Source organism: Dinoponera quadriceps, unplaced genomic scaffold (assembly GCF_001313825.1).
Source record: "Dinoponera quadriceps isolate SergipeBrazil2010 unplaced genomic scaffold, ASM131382v1 scaffold558, whole genome shotgun sequence".
NCBI lineage: Eukaryota > Metazoa > Arthropoda > Insecta > Hymenoptera > Formicidae > Dinoponera > Dinoponera quadriceps.
The window spans coordinates 673,851-690,409 of NW_014554665.1; the positions used below are offsets into that span (position 1 = coordinate 673,851).

General features: G+C 47.6%; 2 protein-coding genes across 3 annotated transcripts in view; one reads left to right on the plus strand and one right to left on the minus strand.

Annotated features, from left to right (window-relative positions):
* LOC106740732 overlaps window positions 1–7,840 on the plus strand; it is a 32,398-nt gene extending 24,558 nt beyond the window's left edge. For both annotated transcript variants that reach the window (XM_014612061.1, XM_014612060.1), the window contains 4 exons: window positions 2,102–2,338; window positions 2,427–3,304; window positions 3,569–3,851; window positions 3,932–7,840. In XM_014612061.1, the coding sequence (XP_014467547.1) occupies window positions 2,102–2,338; window positions 2,427–3,304; window positions 3,569–3,851; window positions 3,932–4,119 (1,586 nt within the window). In that variant the 3' untranslated portion in view covers window positions 4,120–7,840. The remainder of the gene's footprint in view (window positions 1–2,101; window positions 2,339–2,426; window positions 3,305–3,568; window positions 3,852–3,931) is intronic.
* Window positions 7,841–9,109: 1,269 nt separating this feature from the next.
* LOC106740684 lies at window positions 9,110–11,768 on the minus strand. Its single transcript, XM_014611954.1, has 4 exons — window positions 11,699–11,768; window positions 10,099–10,326; window positions 9,730–9,937; window positions 9,110–9,632 (listed from the first exon to the last, which is right to left on the minus strand). The coding sequence occupies exons 1-4, from the start codon at window positions 11,766–11,768 to the stop codon at window positions 9,110–9,112; spliced, it is 1,029 nt and encodes a 342-aa protein (XP_014467440.1).
* Window positions 11,769–16,559: the final 4,791 nt, after the last annotated feature.

The following is a 16,559-nucleotide window of genomic DNA, read 5'->3' on the forward strand; positions in this document are numbered from 1 at the left end:
TAATACTTTCAGCAACACTGAAAACTCTTAAAACTGCCGGGAAAGTTTAGTTGCTCAACTTGATCACCAACAATATCTATTTCGACATTTTCCGAGATAAGATTAGAAAAGCGGGAGCGATTTTAGGTTTGGAGAGAATAATTTGTTGGTTCAATTACCTGCTTGCAAAGGTATTTCTGTAATCTCCACGGATAGGTGAAGTTTCAGTGAAACTTTGCTCCAAGAAATATTTATCATTTTATGGAAACCCCCGATATCGCGGGGAGGAGGGAACTTCCGGGTCGAGGGGGGAGTCTCGTGATTGACACGCTCGCTCGCCGAAATTACACCCTCGTCGCCATCGTAAAAACTCCGTAAGTGACAGCATCCAAATTTGGAGGCGACGATGCCAACGTAGACGTCACACAGTTTCTCACACGTGTATGTGTATGTGCTTCGCTGTGCCAGTTAATAAAGCAGCCAATTAGCAGCGGGCTCACCGGTGCGTGATCTTGCATACGAGGTGGCCGAAAGTATCGAGGATCGCAACGTCCGGTGTGCGTTGAAAAAGACCTCCGTAAAATCGGACGCATCCGGAGATACGGAGAAGTGAAAGTGCGTTTTGCACAGGATGACGGTAACCCCGACGGGATAACAACGGCATAGCAGCCGGTGCCGTTTGGTGCATCAGTCGTCGAGCTCTCCACTGTCACATCATCGCTCGCCTCGTCATCGTTCGCACGAAAGCCGATCGAAAGTCAGGCGATGGATTTAATTAGCCGCATTAATTCGTGAATCTGGTTTGACCCGATACCGGAGCTCGTCATCGGCCGGCTTCAGCAATTCATGACTGTGTGACTGTGAGACTTCGAGAGACGGAAAACGGCGTCGAGTTGGTTATGTTCCGGTATTCATCAAGGTCGCCGAGGGTGCGACGAGACGGAAGAAATAGGAAAGGGTTGGCCCTGCCCGGCTGAGGTTGGGTCTCTTCGTCTTCCGGACACGTGGACGCGTCACGAGGAGGACATGGAGACTATATTGAATTGTAATTACGCTAAATCGTGGCTTACGATGGGAGGTATAATTTAGCCGCGTGTGCCCGACGGAAAGGAGAGAAGTAACAATTGAATTTCTGTGACTGACGCGGTAAAAGTAGAATGATATACGTGAGCAGAGTGGTTTAAACAAATTTTTCCCTTGGCATTCGATAGTTCGTAAATATTTGTTTAGTATCTGATAATAGATTTTTACGTCGACATTTCGGATATTCGTGCGAGCGGTATTCAACGAGCGAGATACGGAGAGAGATAAAAGTATCGACAGACAAATATTTATTGTTTAGCGTACAGATCTTATTCGAGATTATTCAAAATAAAAAAAAACTTATGTCGGGAACTACGTATTTATTACGTCCATCATTTTTTAAAAAATCAACATTGCGTTCTCGCAATTAAATTCCGGGACTCGGTGAAGTTGTGTTACTCATTGTACTTGCTGTAACGTTGTTAGTAACGTTACAGTAATTGTAATTCTCAGCTAGTATTAAAGGTGGCGGATTAAAAAAAAAAGGTTAAGTTAAAAAGTTGTTTAAACATTTATTATGCGGGAGAAGCCTTCTTACGAGGGACCGAATAATTAATTTCAGACACGTGAAATTACGTTATTCTTTTGTTTCGCGTTAATGTCTTTTTTTTACTGCGGCGTTGTAATATATATATATATACATATCCGAGTCGCAGTGCGCTCCTTGTTTCCGTGCACGAGTCGCTGCCCCGCACACGCTGTTCTGCTTCCGATAGTGCCCTATCGTTACCGTTACAGTCATCCACGCCGTGACGCGTGTCTTTTCGTCAGGCCCGACTCGTTATCTCCGTGTAAATATAAAGATGTCGCTTCACCTCGCTCAGGGGAGAGAGATAAGTGTTTCCGGTCGTTAGGCCTGATGACTGGGAAGCGGAACCGTTCCTCTCTTCTTCTTTCTTTCCTTTTTTTTTTCTTTCGTTTGTCAAAAATGATACCCGCAGGAGTTTACCAGCTTCGTTTCAGGACGGGCGGTAATTAATGTTCCGCGTCCTGATCTTGAGCGACGTGTCCTAAGCGTTTTCTCGTTTCTCCCTTTCAGACTTGAACCTGTGGAACAAGAGTATCAGCCAGCGTTGGCGGAAGCTGCGAAGACGATGCTCCGTCCAGGAGTCGTCGGAGCCACAGGAGGCGCTGATACAGGGTGGAACGAATCACGGTGTTATACAAGCGGTGAGATCGACACCGGCCAGTAGGGAAGCCTCGCCGGCGGCGAAGAGTCTCCAGGACGGCAGCTCGCCGAAGAAACTGCTGCAGACTAGTTCCCTGAGGCTGCCGGGTGAGTTGAAATCGTAGTTACGTGATACCTCGATGTAGTATCGACCCTACCTTCGTAGCGTGTATCTCACAATAAGGTATCCCCGCAGGCACGACTAAGGGCATCGCCGACATCCAGCATGTGCTCCGTAGCAAATTCAGTAAGATAAACGCAGGCATCAGGAAGCGGAAGGCCCTGAGCGTGACGGAGGTGTTTCCGCAGCAGAAGGACAACGCGTCCAGCTTCTACGTGCCAAGTCCGCTCACTTCGTCGTCCAGTCAGAACTTCGACGAGAACTGCTACGACTCGAGCGAGCCCACGTCTCTGCCGCCCTATCCCTTCCACGACAACCTCGAGACCCTGGCAGAAGGCAGCGTACCGAATTCCCCGCATTGCACCAGTCCGCTGAACGGCACCGGCGACACCTTCAATTATTCCCAAGAGGCCTACGAGCAGGAGGATTTCTACGAGAAGGTGGCGTTCTCCAGGTCCACGCCATCCTGTCCCAGGACTCGTCCCATGCTCCAGCGCAGCAATTCGGAGAACCGCGCCGACACCGGTGCGCACGATCACTCTTACGAGAACGTACGCTTCCAGCGGGGCGGCCAGCGCGACGACCCGGCGACCTCCGGCAGTCCTTACGTGGGCAGACACCTCGGCAGGAGTAATTCCGAGACGAGGGATCACTCGTACGAGAACGTGCACTTCCAGAAGAACGCGAAGGGCAGGAACCAGTCGGCGCCGTCGTTCGAGGAGATACATATTCCCAGGGTGACGCCTAGGAGGCGGTCCACCGACTTCAAGGTCGGCGGACAAGTGAGCAATTACTCGGCCGAGGCCACGTTGGTCGCCGGTGGTAACAAGGAGGATGGGCCCTCCAGTCTCGGTATCGACCGAAATGCCGGCAAGAGGAACACGAAGAGGCTCAACAGCAGGAGCGTCGCGAATATCCCCAGCTCTTCGGGAGCGAACTTGAAGACTTGGCAAGTGAGTGGATTTTGTTGAGGCATTTTGTGGTGTCGAAAAATCGCAACGTACGACGAAAGGGTGAAATTTCGTTTAGAAAAATTTCGTATTTCAAGTGGTCAAATTTCTCTTGACGCATGATCTGATACGTCCGATACACGTGTAACTTATTCGAACGATTATCTTTTATATTTATAAAATATACAAATAACTTGGATTTATAAAAAATATTTGCGATATTTCGTAATTACAAAAAATAACGTGTAAATTTTGTAATTGTTTCAGGGTACCCAAGACGCGGATGAAGGTCTGAACACGGACTCGGAGCTCGAGGACATCGACGAGGCCGCCGAAGGCGAGGAATCACGCTTTTGTACCTTGCCAAGACCCGGTAAGGGCGGCGCATCCTTTACGATACTGACCGCCAGATTTCTCAAGGGTCCTGGGCACAAGGGACTCGGCTTCAGTATCGTCGGCGGTACCGACAGTCCCCGAGGGAACATGGGGATTTACGTGAAAACCGTCTTCCCTAATGGTCAAGCCGCTGACTTGGGCACTGTTAAAGAAGGTACACAGCTACGCTCGATGAATCGAGGATTTCGAGGATGAATACCGCAGCGTTAATCCGGGATTTTTCTATATTTTTAGGGGACGAGATTTTGTCGATAAATTCGAAACCTCTTCACGGTATGACTCACGCCGAGGCGATCGCCGAATTCAAGTCTGTGAAGGCTGGAGACGTTGTACTGCACGTGGGACGTCGTGTGAACAGAAAGAAAAGGGAATCCTTGACTCTGGCGCCCGTTAATCCCGTTTCGAGGCAATCCATCAAGTAATTTCGCCGCTCCCTTCGTTTAACTTCGTCGAACCTCAGTCTTCTTCTTCTTCTTCTAACACTCGATCTTCCATATTATGCGAATATTCGCCATTTAGAAGCAATATTGCTTATTATTGCTGGTAATAGTATGCGCGAGATCGCAGAAGACTGTTCAGAGGCCGGTATGAGCGTCTCTGATTGTCTTAACCCTCGATTCGTGAGACGAAATTATGTAAAATTTTTATCTCAGATTTTAACTTTCTCTATCTATATTTTGTTGATTAGTCTTCTTTTTTCATTATTTTTTAACTTTTCTTCTCTTAATTCTCTTTTAATTAAAGGAGCTGAGGTTGCACGCGTAAAAATGGATGCATTTAAAACGATACTTTAAACAAAATGATTATCGATAAGTTCTAGTATGTATGATCAGAATTTTTTTTATCAATTATTGTACTTTAATACGATACGAGAGAGAGGGAATCTGTTCCTTTTTATTCTTGTATACTTTACGCATTTTTTTCTCTTTCTCTGTCTGTCACTTGTTTTGTTTATCGCATGTTGAACGGAGAAAGTGTAACACGTTGTATCTGGAGAAAACGGATCTACATTCGTGTCACGGCTTCAGGGTTAAGTTTAAAGGCGAGACGGGGCAGTTAATTTGCGCGTATTTGCGCGATGACTTACGTTGAATTACATTCTCATTGGATAACGAGAAATGCTTACTATTATTAATCGGGAGTGAGCATTATCAGGAGCGAGCGATTTCCATCTTATGTCATTCGAGTTAAGAACAATGCAAAATTAACGGCGGCTCTTCTCACGATACATACTTGACAAGAAGAAGAGAGTGAGTCAGTGATAAGCAAGCGTCTCATGCAAATCTGACAAATATAATCAAACGGTGAGGCGGACACTGTCGAATCAAAACGCGTTCTAATCGTACAACGTGACCCGATCTGCTCGGCATCCCGCTACATCGGACACTAATATTTATCGATAACTCGTAATCATCATCTAATATTATGTAAAATTACTACACTGAGAAAAAAATGTCTAAAAAATAAAAAAAATATATTTATTCGGTGGTGCATTGATAATCACATATTTACTTATGTACATATTTTTACATACTGAGACATTTCTTTTAATGAGATAATTACATTCTCCTAAAAACGTAGCTTTTCCCGAAGAAGAAATTGTTTGCTCCGTTTAAATAGAAGATTTCGAGATTTAAGTGAATATGTTATTAGCACCCCATATATATTAATTTAGAATAAATATTCCTTTTATTTTTTAGATATTTTTTCCTTCAATATGTAGGAGTGTCGATGCAACGGAGGATCATTCAAGCTTTCGGCCCGACTGCATTTTTTCACTTTGCTCACGCGAATATATAAATTCCGAAGGAAATTAATAAGCGAAACTATTCGAGAGAAATTCGGCTAAAATCGAAGACGTAATTTTTCGAATTAGAAATTAATTTCATCGGTCTATCTCTTATTATAGACGATGTAAGAAAGTGACGAATAAATTTTTCTTAATTTTCACTTCATCTCTTTCTGAGAGAATATTATTTTCGTGAATTTATACATCCGTAACGTGGATTTGTACAATCGCAATCGCGATTACCTCCGTGACGGACAGTAGTTCAGACGACACTACGCATCTAATACTACGCAACGAAGTCCTCCAATTAGTGATTAACAGACGACTTATTTTTATAAAGCGAACAAAAATCTTCTCTTCCGCGGTGTTTTTGTACAATTAACGGCGAGCGAAGCGACGTTTGTTCACGTGTATGCCAAATCAACGAAATGAACGAATCGAACGAGGTAATTGTCTCTGATGACCTGACCGATACAATACGTGTACCTGCATCACAAAAGTCTAACTTTGTCCGACGAGACGACGAACTTTCTGACAACATAGAAATTCGCTATACGCAATGCGTATACATTAGAAATGCATTAAAAATAAAATCTGACGATCTCTTGTTGATTACAATAATGTCAGCGCGCATTTTCACTTTGCTCAGACTTTTGCGATTAGGTGCGCGTTACAGGATGTCCAAAGTCCAAGTAATCGCAGCATTAAGGGAGGAATTATTTTTTAATCGTAGACTAACGAAGATCGCCCAAAGATGAAGCCCAAAAAATATTTTTACTACGAAGACGAAAGACACGTGTAGGCAGAAAGCGCATATCTATATATATATATACACTATATATATATACATATATATATATATATATATTTTGACAAAGCGAACGAGACGCGCGTTTACTTTAAGAGGAAGTAACATTCTTAGTATCTAGTCCATCTCTGTAATATTTCCTTTTGAAGGCTTTTCTTAAAATCGCTAGGCGACGAAAGGAAAACAAGACAAAAATATATACACACGCGCATATATAGATATATATATATATATATACAGTGATACATACACACATAATGGTTATATACATATATATATTTCTTATATACATTTTTCAAGGTGTAACGAATCTTAATATTCGAGTAATAATAATAACTGAAGTTTATAGGATTGTCGCTAATCTGACGATGTTACGTCGCGAAAGTAACGTGTGCTCTGCGAGAGGATATTTAAACGAGAATACGACAACTTCGAAAGCGTCCCTTTCGTTCATTAACACGCGTAGATGTTGACGGGTGAACAAGAGAAGCGAAAGAATGAAGGCTTGAAATCGTAATCGGCGACTTGTCACACAAGTCCGACATTCCGCTTGTAGTAGTTTTTATATTCGCTTCGCTGCTTCTAGGGACGACAATATACATAGTGTTGTACGAGAGAAAATTGTGCACTATCTATATTGCGCTCTCGTTCGTGATCCAGGATCATGGGAGCAGATGATCCTGACACATATCTAGCTGTAAGGGGTTTATCAATCGATAACACGCACAATTCCGGTCGAGGCGGCTGATGCGCAGCTCTTTTTCGTCTTCCAGACCTCATGTCATTAATCATTTCGTATAATCGACTTTTCCGATCATGCAATCACGCTATTTTAGGCGAGGTGTATATACTTCCGAGTTTTAATCTGAATATTATTTCCGAACTCTTACAAATATTATACAGATAAACGGAAATAATTTCTACACTGAGAGAAGAAATATCCAAAAAATAGAAACTTCTTTATTTGATGGGTGCTAATAATATATTTACTTGTACTGATATACATATTTTTACGTTAGAAAAATTTTCTCTCATAAGGAAATATAAGTTTTCTTAAACGCGCAGCTCCTCGTGAAAAAGCACCTGTTCATCTCATTTAAAGAAAAACATTTCGGTTAAATACGTTATTAGCATCCACACGTCGAACAAAATTTCCCCGATATTTCTTCCCTCAGTACAGTGTCTCGAAATCTTTCTCTAAGTACGTAGAATTTTACTTAAGACGTAGGATTTTTCCAAAGTACGCGTAACGTGCTTTAAAGAGGATAGAATTTCTGATGTAAGAATCAAATCAGTAGCTAAGAATGTATCAACGTCGCTATTAATATTAATAATCGCCCTTAGGGAGTGAATTTCAGTGTAATTCATGAGTCACTCGCGATTTTGCGTAGAATTTTTCTATTAAAAAGACGCTCTCTCAGATGAATAAAGCTTTCGGGCGTACATCGAAGCGCGTGATAACGTGAAACGGACGTTCCTTTGTTGAACACATGACACTTAAAGCTACGATCGCAATGAAAAAGGAATACGAATAAAGAAACCACGATCTCCCTCGTCAAACACATTTGTTTTATTCAGCTTATTGCGCATCGAGAGCTATATATATATATATATATATATANATATATTATCCTGGCATCGCACCGAGAGAGAATTTCGCACACGAGGATCGCGCGCTGCGTTCCGAAGTAACAGAGGAACCTCATTAGCTTCTTATCTCGCTCCGTATATTCTAATTAGTAATATTAATCGAGGGGGACGCCGGAATTCACAAGACCAAAAAGATCGTCGTTTCGATCGAGATTACATCGCGATGCAATGAACCGCGTCGGGCCGATCCGTACACTCGTGTGAACGTATGTGTGCGTGTGAGTGTTTATAGTTTATAAACACGTCCTGATATAAAATCCTTATCGCACTCTGTAGCGCGCCGCGAACACAAGTGCAAGTGCGATTCTCGCGCATTTTCGCGTGTGAAACACGAGCGGCGCGCCTGATGTATCTTCCACTTGGCGGACGCGGAACGGCTCCGACGGGGAAACCCGAGAAAAGGGGTAATAAATGAAACGCGCCTGATCGGAAGCGCTCGTTACTTATCGACGGGTCGTCGGGACGACGTCGTAGTCGTCGTCGCAATCTACCGGAACACGCGACGTTACTTCTTCCTTATTCCTCCTCTCCGTTGGCAAGACGAAACGATCGAATCGCAATTATTACAGACTGATATGCTCACATAATTCAACGGCAAAAACGACGTAGGATCCGACGTACACGTTCAGCCGTCCTCCGAGTGATCATCGACGGGGGAGAGAGAGAGAGAAGTGAAGGGGGGAGGGTTAGCGGTACATAGCATCGCGAGAAAGGCGACGATCTCGACCGGTGGCGTGAGAAATCGAGAGCAAACGTGATCACAATCGCGAGAGATCATACGGACGGAGCTGGGCGGATGTAAATACGGCGGCCGCGGCGTGTTCGTTCAATCGGCACGCGCAATCCCAGCCCGGTTTCGCCGGACAGCCCCGAGAGCGAGCTGCACCAGCCCGACGGTCTTTCCACCCGTCGTACCCGTGAGAAATCGCGAGAGGGAATTCAATGAACGAAGTTCCGAAGAATCGTCGGGTGCCTTGAGAGAGCCTTTGCGAGCAGCAGCGGTCGAACGAAGCGAAGTTCTCCTCCCCGTCGCCCAGCTCCGCGTGCAATACGTACGAGTGTATAGTCTACGTGCGGGCCATCCTAAGCTCTAGAGAGGGGGACTCGTCGGCGGCGGCCTAACCGCGCGTCTACCACCGAGAGTCGTCCGCGTGAACCGACGTGATCAGATCTCGTTTACGTGCTGGTGAATGTTGTACGCCCTGCCGCCCCTCCTGGACTCCTTCGGCACGACGACCAGGTGCTGCGGCACCGTCGCTTCCGTCTCCAGCCTCTTCTTCGCCTCCTCGGTCGCGTTATCGGCGCCCGGCAGCATCAAATCGCTCGGCCTGGAGTAGACGAAGGTGGTCTGCATGCCGTTCGACTGCCCGATGGTCGCCGAGCCCTTCAGCACGTTGTCCTGGGCGCTCAGCAGCTGTTTGAACCGCTCGTCGCTCCTCTCCGCTGTTTGAACGTCCAACATGTTCCGGGCTGATCTCGAGGAGCCGTCGGCCCGTTGTTGCTGATCCTGAGGACCGTCCTCTTGGGACGTTAGGTTCAGCTTCGGGTTCAGGCTGAGGCCCAGCCATTGCGAGAACAACGCGATACCGTGCTCGGCGCTGGCGGACACCGCGGCGATCAGCTCGTCGGTGTTGAGCGTGTCGTCGTCGTCGTCCGAGGTGTCGGCCGATCCCGTCGTCTCCGTGATACTACGTGGCAGAGTTTTGGTCGCGAGAAGTCCCTTGCTTACGTACAATGCATCTTCTCCCGAAGGGGAGAAGGGGAGTCATACGGAGGAGTACTCACGCGGACACCTCGACCTGCCGGACGCCCTGATAGAAGTTGAAGCACCCCATGTGGTACGTGGCTTGCGGCGTGCCCAGTAGAGCCGGCTCGATCACCATGCAGCCGTCGTGGCCGCCGAAATCGGACTGCTTGACCGACGCGAATCTCGCGCAGATTTGCGCCAGGTCGGACAAGAGGTTCATGCAGGTCGGCTTGTTAGCCGCGTTCGCTGCAATGGCACGTTCGTCAACGATTGAGAATTGAATGGATTCGTACGCCGTGACGAAGCGAATTCAAAATCGCGCGCGAGAATAGAATTCGCGTGACTCGAAATGATCAATGGACAAATGGATTCTCTTCTCGTTTCGACTTTCCCCGCGGACTACTTGCCGATCCTTATCGTGGCATTGTGGACCGGGTTATCGCCGTAGCTCAGGTTCAGAGAGACGTTCTGCTCCTTCTGCTTGATGTTGACGCAAGCCGGGCCGCCAAGGTCGATCGTGGAGGTCAGGTTCAAGTCGACGCAGCACAGGCAGCCGGAAATCTGGCACAGACACTTGGACTGCGGCGTACTCGATCTCGCCTCGACCTCCGGCAAGTCCCACGAGAGCAGGGTCTCTACGGGCCGGAAACACGTGCGTGTGTGCGTATGAATGTGGGCGTGAGCGCGTGCACGAGAGATAAGGGACGGCAGAGAAACTCGGAACAGAGAAATCGGAACGAAACGAAAGTTGCCGATCGAAAGTCGAAATGGAGAAGCCGAATTTCTAGCGCGTTTCACTGCGACGTCGTAGATATCTCTTTCGGGCCTTCCTCAGAGACCCGAATGACGAATCACAGGCTGTGACACTCGAAGACTTCACGCATCGTGCCACAATGGGCACCGAGACGGCTAACACCTGGACGTTAAGTGTGCCAATGTGGGTTTCCATCGGCGGACTTTCTCATCGCGCATTGTCGAGTCGAGGCGTTGAATGATACTTTGGAAAATATTCTTCGGATATCTGGTAGATATCGTTGTAGATCTTATGAATGACGACTGTGTCGACGACTGTTACGGGAATATGAGAGATTAGAATCAAGCGGAAACACCGGAAATGAAGTTAGAAGACAGGTCGTCTGATTTCCGACCGTCCACGCTATTCGAATTTTTTTCTCGATAATTCTCACATTTATCTCGAGCGAAGTACGTAAAGTTGGAATCACGCGAAATATTTTCCATGCGATTGAAATAATCCGATAATTCGTATACCCGAAATCAGCCGACAAAGAACCAACGTCGCGTTTAAAAGTGCGATAACAAAGGACAGAGAAACGCAAGATTTCTTTTTAGTTAGAAATTACAGATATCATACCGTGCGAAAAACTTGAAAAAAATGCAGCATTATTATCTCAAGTAACTGCTAAAAAATAAAAACTGGTAACTACTGAACTGCTGACATTATTTAAGATAAATAATATACTCGAAATATCACTGTAGCTTTCTTGATTCCTTGACAAAATGACAACGCCAGCAACATTGACAATATTATTAAGAAAACGACGATACATCTTGTCACCGAACGTATGTAATAAAATGATTACGTCTGTGTTAAATTGAAGCTTGCGACATGAATTAGAAACGAAATCATTTCCGTCGAAGCATAACTTCGGCATGCAAGATACGAAACGTCAAACGACGATTTTGTTCCCGAATCGTGACAAGAACCGATGGGATCACGGACCGCTCCGATCGTTCTGCTTTTTTTTCTCTCTCTCTTTCTCTCGCCGCTTTTTTCTCTCTTACAATAGCGATCGTTCAATGAAAAATTCCCAACGTCAGCGCGACCAGCCGTCAGCGGCGAGCGCAGCGAGACACGTGCGCACCGGACATCCACGCGTCGAAATCTCCGACGCCGCGTCGTCGAGATCACCGTTTACGCGCGCCCGAGTTCTCCACCAGTGCAGACGCGCTTTTCGCGCGCCACCGAATAATCCATCATCTGCTCACCGAGCAATCCAGCGGACGCGACGACCACCAGCGTGACCATCAGCACCAGGACCGTGGCTTTCGCAGCCATGTTGTTCTCGAATTGTTCCGTTGGCCAAGGCTCTCCCGCAGCACAGACAACGATGCTCGATCTTTCGGATCGAGCTGATCGGCGACGGACGGACGTACCGGAGCGAGATCTCGCGCGAGAGAGACGTGAACGAAGGATCTCACGCGGGTGGCGAGGCTGAGAGCCGGAGATCCTGCCTGGCAAGGAAGAAGCTTAAATCTGGGCACGCCGCCGGCCGCGGATGTCGGATCGCCGACCGGTCGGCGGTCGGCACGAAAACAGAGGACAGGATTGGCCAGGACCGCCGCGACGGTGGGGCACCGCCGGCGTCGGTGTGATTCGACGAGGCGACGAGGGGGTTAACGGCGGGCAAGGAACCTCATCTGGGTGACCGGGTGACCTCCTTCGTCAGCCTGGTACCACTCGGGGGACCCGGGGCGCGCGCGACGTCGAGTCGCGTCGCCGTAGGGCTCGCGTGGGGAGGCTGGGGGGGGGGGGCGGGAGGATATCGGATATCTGCTCTTTTCGAGGATTATTATCCGCTTCGTGCCGCCGGGAGGAAGGCTGGCTGATCCAGGGATCGGTCTTTTTTTTCTTAGGCATTGCAGCAGATTCGTAACTTTTTTTTCTTTCTTTTTGCAACTGTCGAGAAAGGAGGAGGAACGGAGATGACGTGGATTTTCGTACCATTTATCGGCGCAACAATAGCGCACGCGGCAGAGTACAACAAACCCCGAGGAGATATTTTCAGTAGCGCTTCGCTTCCGAAGAACCGCCGTTGCGTTCGTAAGATCGCTAAATGTCCCGTAATCGAGGTTAATTATCGACGTTACCGATTTCTTGCTCTCTAATGCTTGGTTTCCACCTCTCTTGCGCGCCGCGCAAAATTTCCGCGCGAACGAAGGAGCAAGCAAGCACTCTCTAACGTCTCCGACGCGTCGAAAAAACAAGGAAAAAGCTCGCCTTACTTCGCACGAGCGTTTTCTAGTGTAATAACACGCTACACATCGCCGGACTTTTTCTCTCTTTCTCTCTCTCTCTTTTTTCGCGAAAAAGAACCTTCTCTTCTCTTCGCCTTTCACCGTTTGAAGAAAAGTCGATTCGTCCGTCCGCTCGTCCCGCCGTTATGCGAGATCACTTACGATTCCGGGCTATTGATTACACCGCGCCGTTCTCTCTCTCTCTCTCTCTCTCTCATTGCGAGCGTGGGCGCGGTTGACGCGTGACGTGCGAAAGGGGGAAACGACGGCGCGAAATGTGTGCTGATACGGTGGGGGATCGGGTGAAAAGACATTTCTCCTCGAATCGAACATTCCTCGCTAGGAGAAACCCCTTGTCGCTTGTCGAGCGACAACAAAACCATGGTCGAACCCACCTTTCGGAGAACAGGCGCCTCGAAGACGCGTAAATCGGACTCATGTCGAGATCGAGCGAGTAGAGCGAATACCAGACTTTGCGAGGGAGGTCTCGTGATCTCCTCGAAATCGCGCTAAAAATCGCGCTTTCTCCCCGGAGTTATATAATTACGTCGGAAGGAGCAGGATCGGCAACCCAGTTCCGATTGCCAGTTCCGTCATCGATCATCGGCGCGCGACAGCCGCGGTTAGATAATTGCGCCCGGCAAACGAGCGCTCCCGCCGTTACTCGCCTGAAACTCTGTCAATGTCACGGACGCGCGACCCTCCGCGGCTTAATCGCACCTGCGGATCTTAATTCGCACCGGGAGATCGCGCGCCTGTTTCTTTTTCTTTCTTTCTTTGTTTTTTTTTTTTCTCGCACGGTGGAAGGACGAGCCGACGGAAGGAAGTCGGAGCGCGCAGCATCTCCGAACCGGCCATTATCCCACGGCGTTACGTAAAAACTTGTTTGCCCCGGCCCCCCGACCGAGATGATGACCCACATATCTCTTCCACGGGTGTCGCTCGTATCGTTCGTCGACTTAGGAAACCCCCGAGTTATTATTATTTGAGAGCCCGGCTAGCGATGGGATCAATTCGATCGGCAGTTAGCTGATTTCAGCGACTCAGCGACTCAGCGCGTTGAGGCAAAGCGCTTTTCGTCAAAGCGTCCTCGGTCTCTCTCGAGCGAACCCTTCGCCATTTCTTCGATTAAGTATTTGTGTGGTTTGTAAATAATTATTTTAAACTGTGTCGGGAGGAGGGGAGGGGGATACAACGTTCACTGAATATCTGAACGTGTTTAAATGCTTTGGAGCGCACGTTTCGCGCGTTTGTGTTATTTCACACACACACACACACACATACATACCGTGCGTTACGCATCAGTTCTCTTTTGTTCAGAACGTTTCGAATAATATTTCATATCTTTGAAATCTCTCACGCTGGAAGAAGATTCTCAGAGTGGATTGATCGGCTCTCTACCTCGGATTTCCGATGTTACTCACGGCAGACTTGACGCCATCGCTATCGAGATCGCGACTGGTATCGGATATCGGGGAAGGAACGAGCAAATATTAACCAAGGTGAACCACTCCTGGACTGGCCACTACTTTCTTCGACCCACTAACCAGAGAAAGGCCCCTCCTCAACCGCCAAAACACAATTCCGTGGATCGCACCGAGAGTTCCGACACGAGGAGGCCGAATGAACGAACGTACGTACGTCTGCATTAATTTCTCGCTGCACTCGCTCGCTGCGTGCGTTCCGGATATTTTTCCTCTTTCTTCTCACGGACAAGACGAAACCCTCGCGGAGACTGGACGCGCGCACGAAAGTGGGTCTTCGGTTAGAATTTGTGTCGCGAATCACGGTATTCGCGTTTATGAACGCGTCGCCGGCTATTTTTCGCGCCGCCGGGGAAATCGGGAAAACGTTGAGGAAAATTTCAGTGACGACCTCTCGAGCTATGACGTGGAACTTCCACGTAGCGTCTCGCGAGCCAAGCATTGGCCCGTGGTTAATTTTACTTCATTTCACCGCGCAGGCACAATGCGCACTATTTTTATATTAAAGCAATAAATACGGGAGATTCTAATTTATCGTCATATCTGCTCCTAATTTTCTTTTGATGACAACGTCACCATCTGCCGCGGGACTGAAAATCGGGAGCTTACGGTAACGACACGCTAAACCGAGAAAGAGTCACGCGTATAAGACTGTCATATTGCACATATACATGGTATAATTAAAGCAAGGGGACAAACTTCGGGGGCGAATTTTCCTCCGCATCAAAACACGAAGGAAATTCAATTCTACTAATACTAATTCTACTAATACTAGGAATAAGGAAAAGGGTGTTAAAGGAAAGATTTAGTAATTGCAAAGAAAGATACCAAGTCACATTACCACATTATAGTATCTTTATTCGCGCAGTTACGAAACCCGGTTGAGTCTCTTAAGTAGTCACGAAGAGATTCAAATGGTTAGCAGGAACTCTATGAAATTTGCTTGCATGATAACGTGATCGTCGAAGCGATCGGCATGTACGACGCGATGAATGAGGAATGGATGTCACCTGCGTTAATTATCGATGCGTTGCGAGTCACCGCGTGCGATATGGTTTCATCGGTAGAAAATAGCGAAAATCAGGTCTCGTACGCGCACACACATTGTTACGAAAGAACAAGCGCGAATTATACTAAGTAGAATCCCCCCATCTCTGCTCTCTCTCTCTCTCTCTTTCTCTCTCTCTCTCGGCGAAAAATGCCGAGAGAAAATACCTCCGGAAAATTTCGGAACATTCCTCAAGCAATAGCCTTTTCTCAAAAATTAACAGATTAAACGCACCCCTGATGAAAATTTAAACTTGCCAGTATCGGAAGCCACGGAGAGCCGGGCATAGTAAACGTAGTGTAATGATAAAACAAAAAATCCTTATCTCAACATTAACGTTGAATATAATAAATTAATCCAATCCAAACGCTTCGGTCACACATGACCTTCTTCAGTCAAATTTAATACGGGAAATGCGAGAGAAGCACAAACCGTCATGTAGGTCATGTAAACACAAAGTCGTCTCGAACATTCATCTATACATTTTTCTGGGGAATCTTGGGAGGGGGGGACTCTGTATATCATTAATGATCTTTAGATCGCGATCCATCGAAACGAATTCCTCGAAGCGCACCGGGGAGAAGCGCACAGTCGCGTCGCTGAAAAGCGGCCTGTCACTTTTTCTGCCGGAATCCGGACGCATTTAGCGAGCGATGGAAGTTACCACGACGTGACGTCTCATTTCTCACGGATATTTTCGTACGAGAGCTGAATCAGCCGGAACCCTCCTCATTCATCCGCGCGCACCCGCGTTAACCTCCGCCGGTGTTACCGGTTTATCGGAGAGATGGAAAGGTGCCGCGGGCTGCTTTCGTCGTCGGGACGACGTCGTTGTCGTCGCGCCCGTCGTCATCGTCGCCCGACGAAGGAAGATCTCGGTGGTAACGTGCGACGATTGGTGCGACGACGGGTCCTCCTCTGATTTACCTAGAACGCATTAGAATGTTTAATAATCCTAGCAGCTGCCGGTGGCGGCAGGTGGTGGTGGCCTGTGACCGACTTTTAAAGAAACCTTGGGGGGAGTTGGGCGGCATCTTCAGTTGGACATTGGCCTCCGTAAGACGAAGAGTCGGGAAAAAGAGCCGCAAGGGTGCGACAGGAGAGGACGAGCACGGGCTTCCTCCTCGGATTTCTTCTCAACGACCCACACAGGTAGGCAGAGAGCGCACAATTTGACCGTTTGAGCGTTTGACGCTCGGGAAAACCGGGAAACCTGCCACGTTTGAGCGGAAGGTCACGCAGTCTACGCCCGGTGATACTCAGATCCTTCTAATGCTCAGCAACGTAATTCAATTTCGAA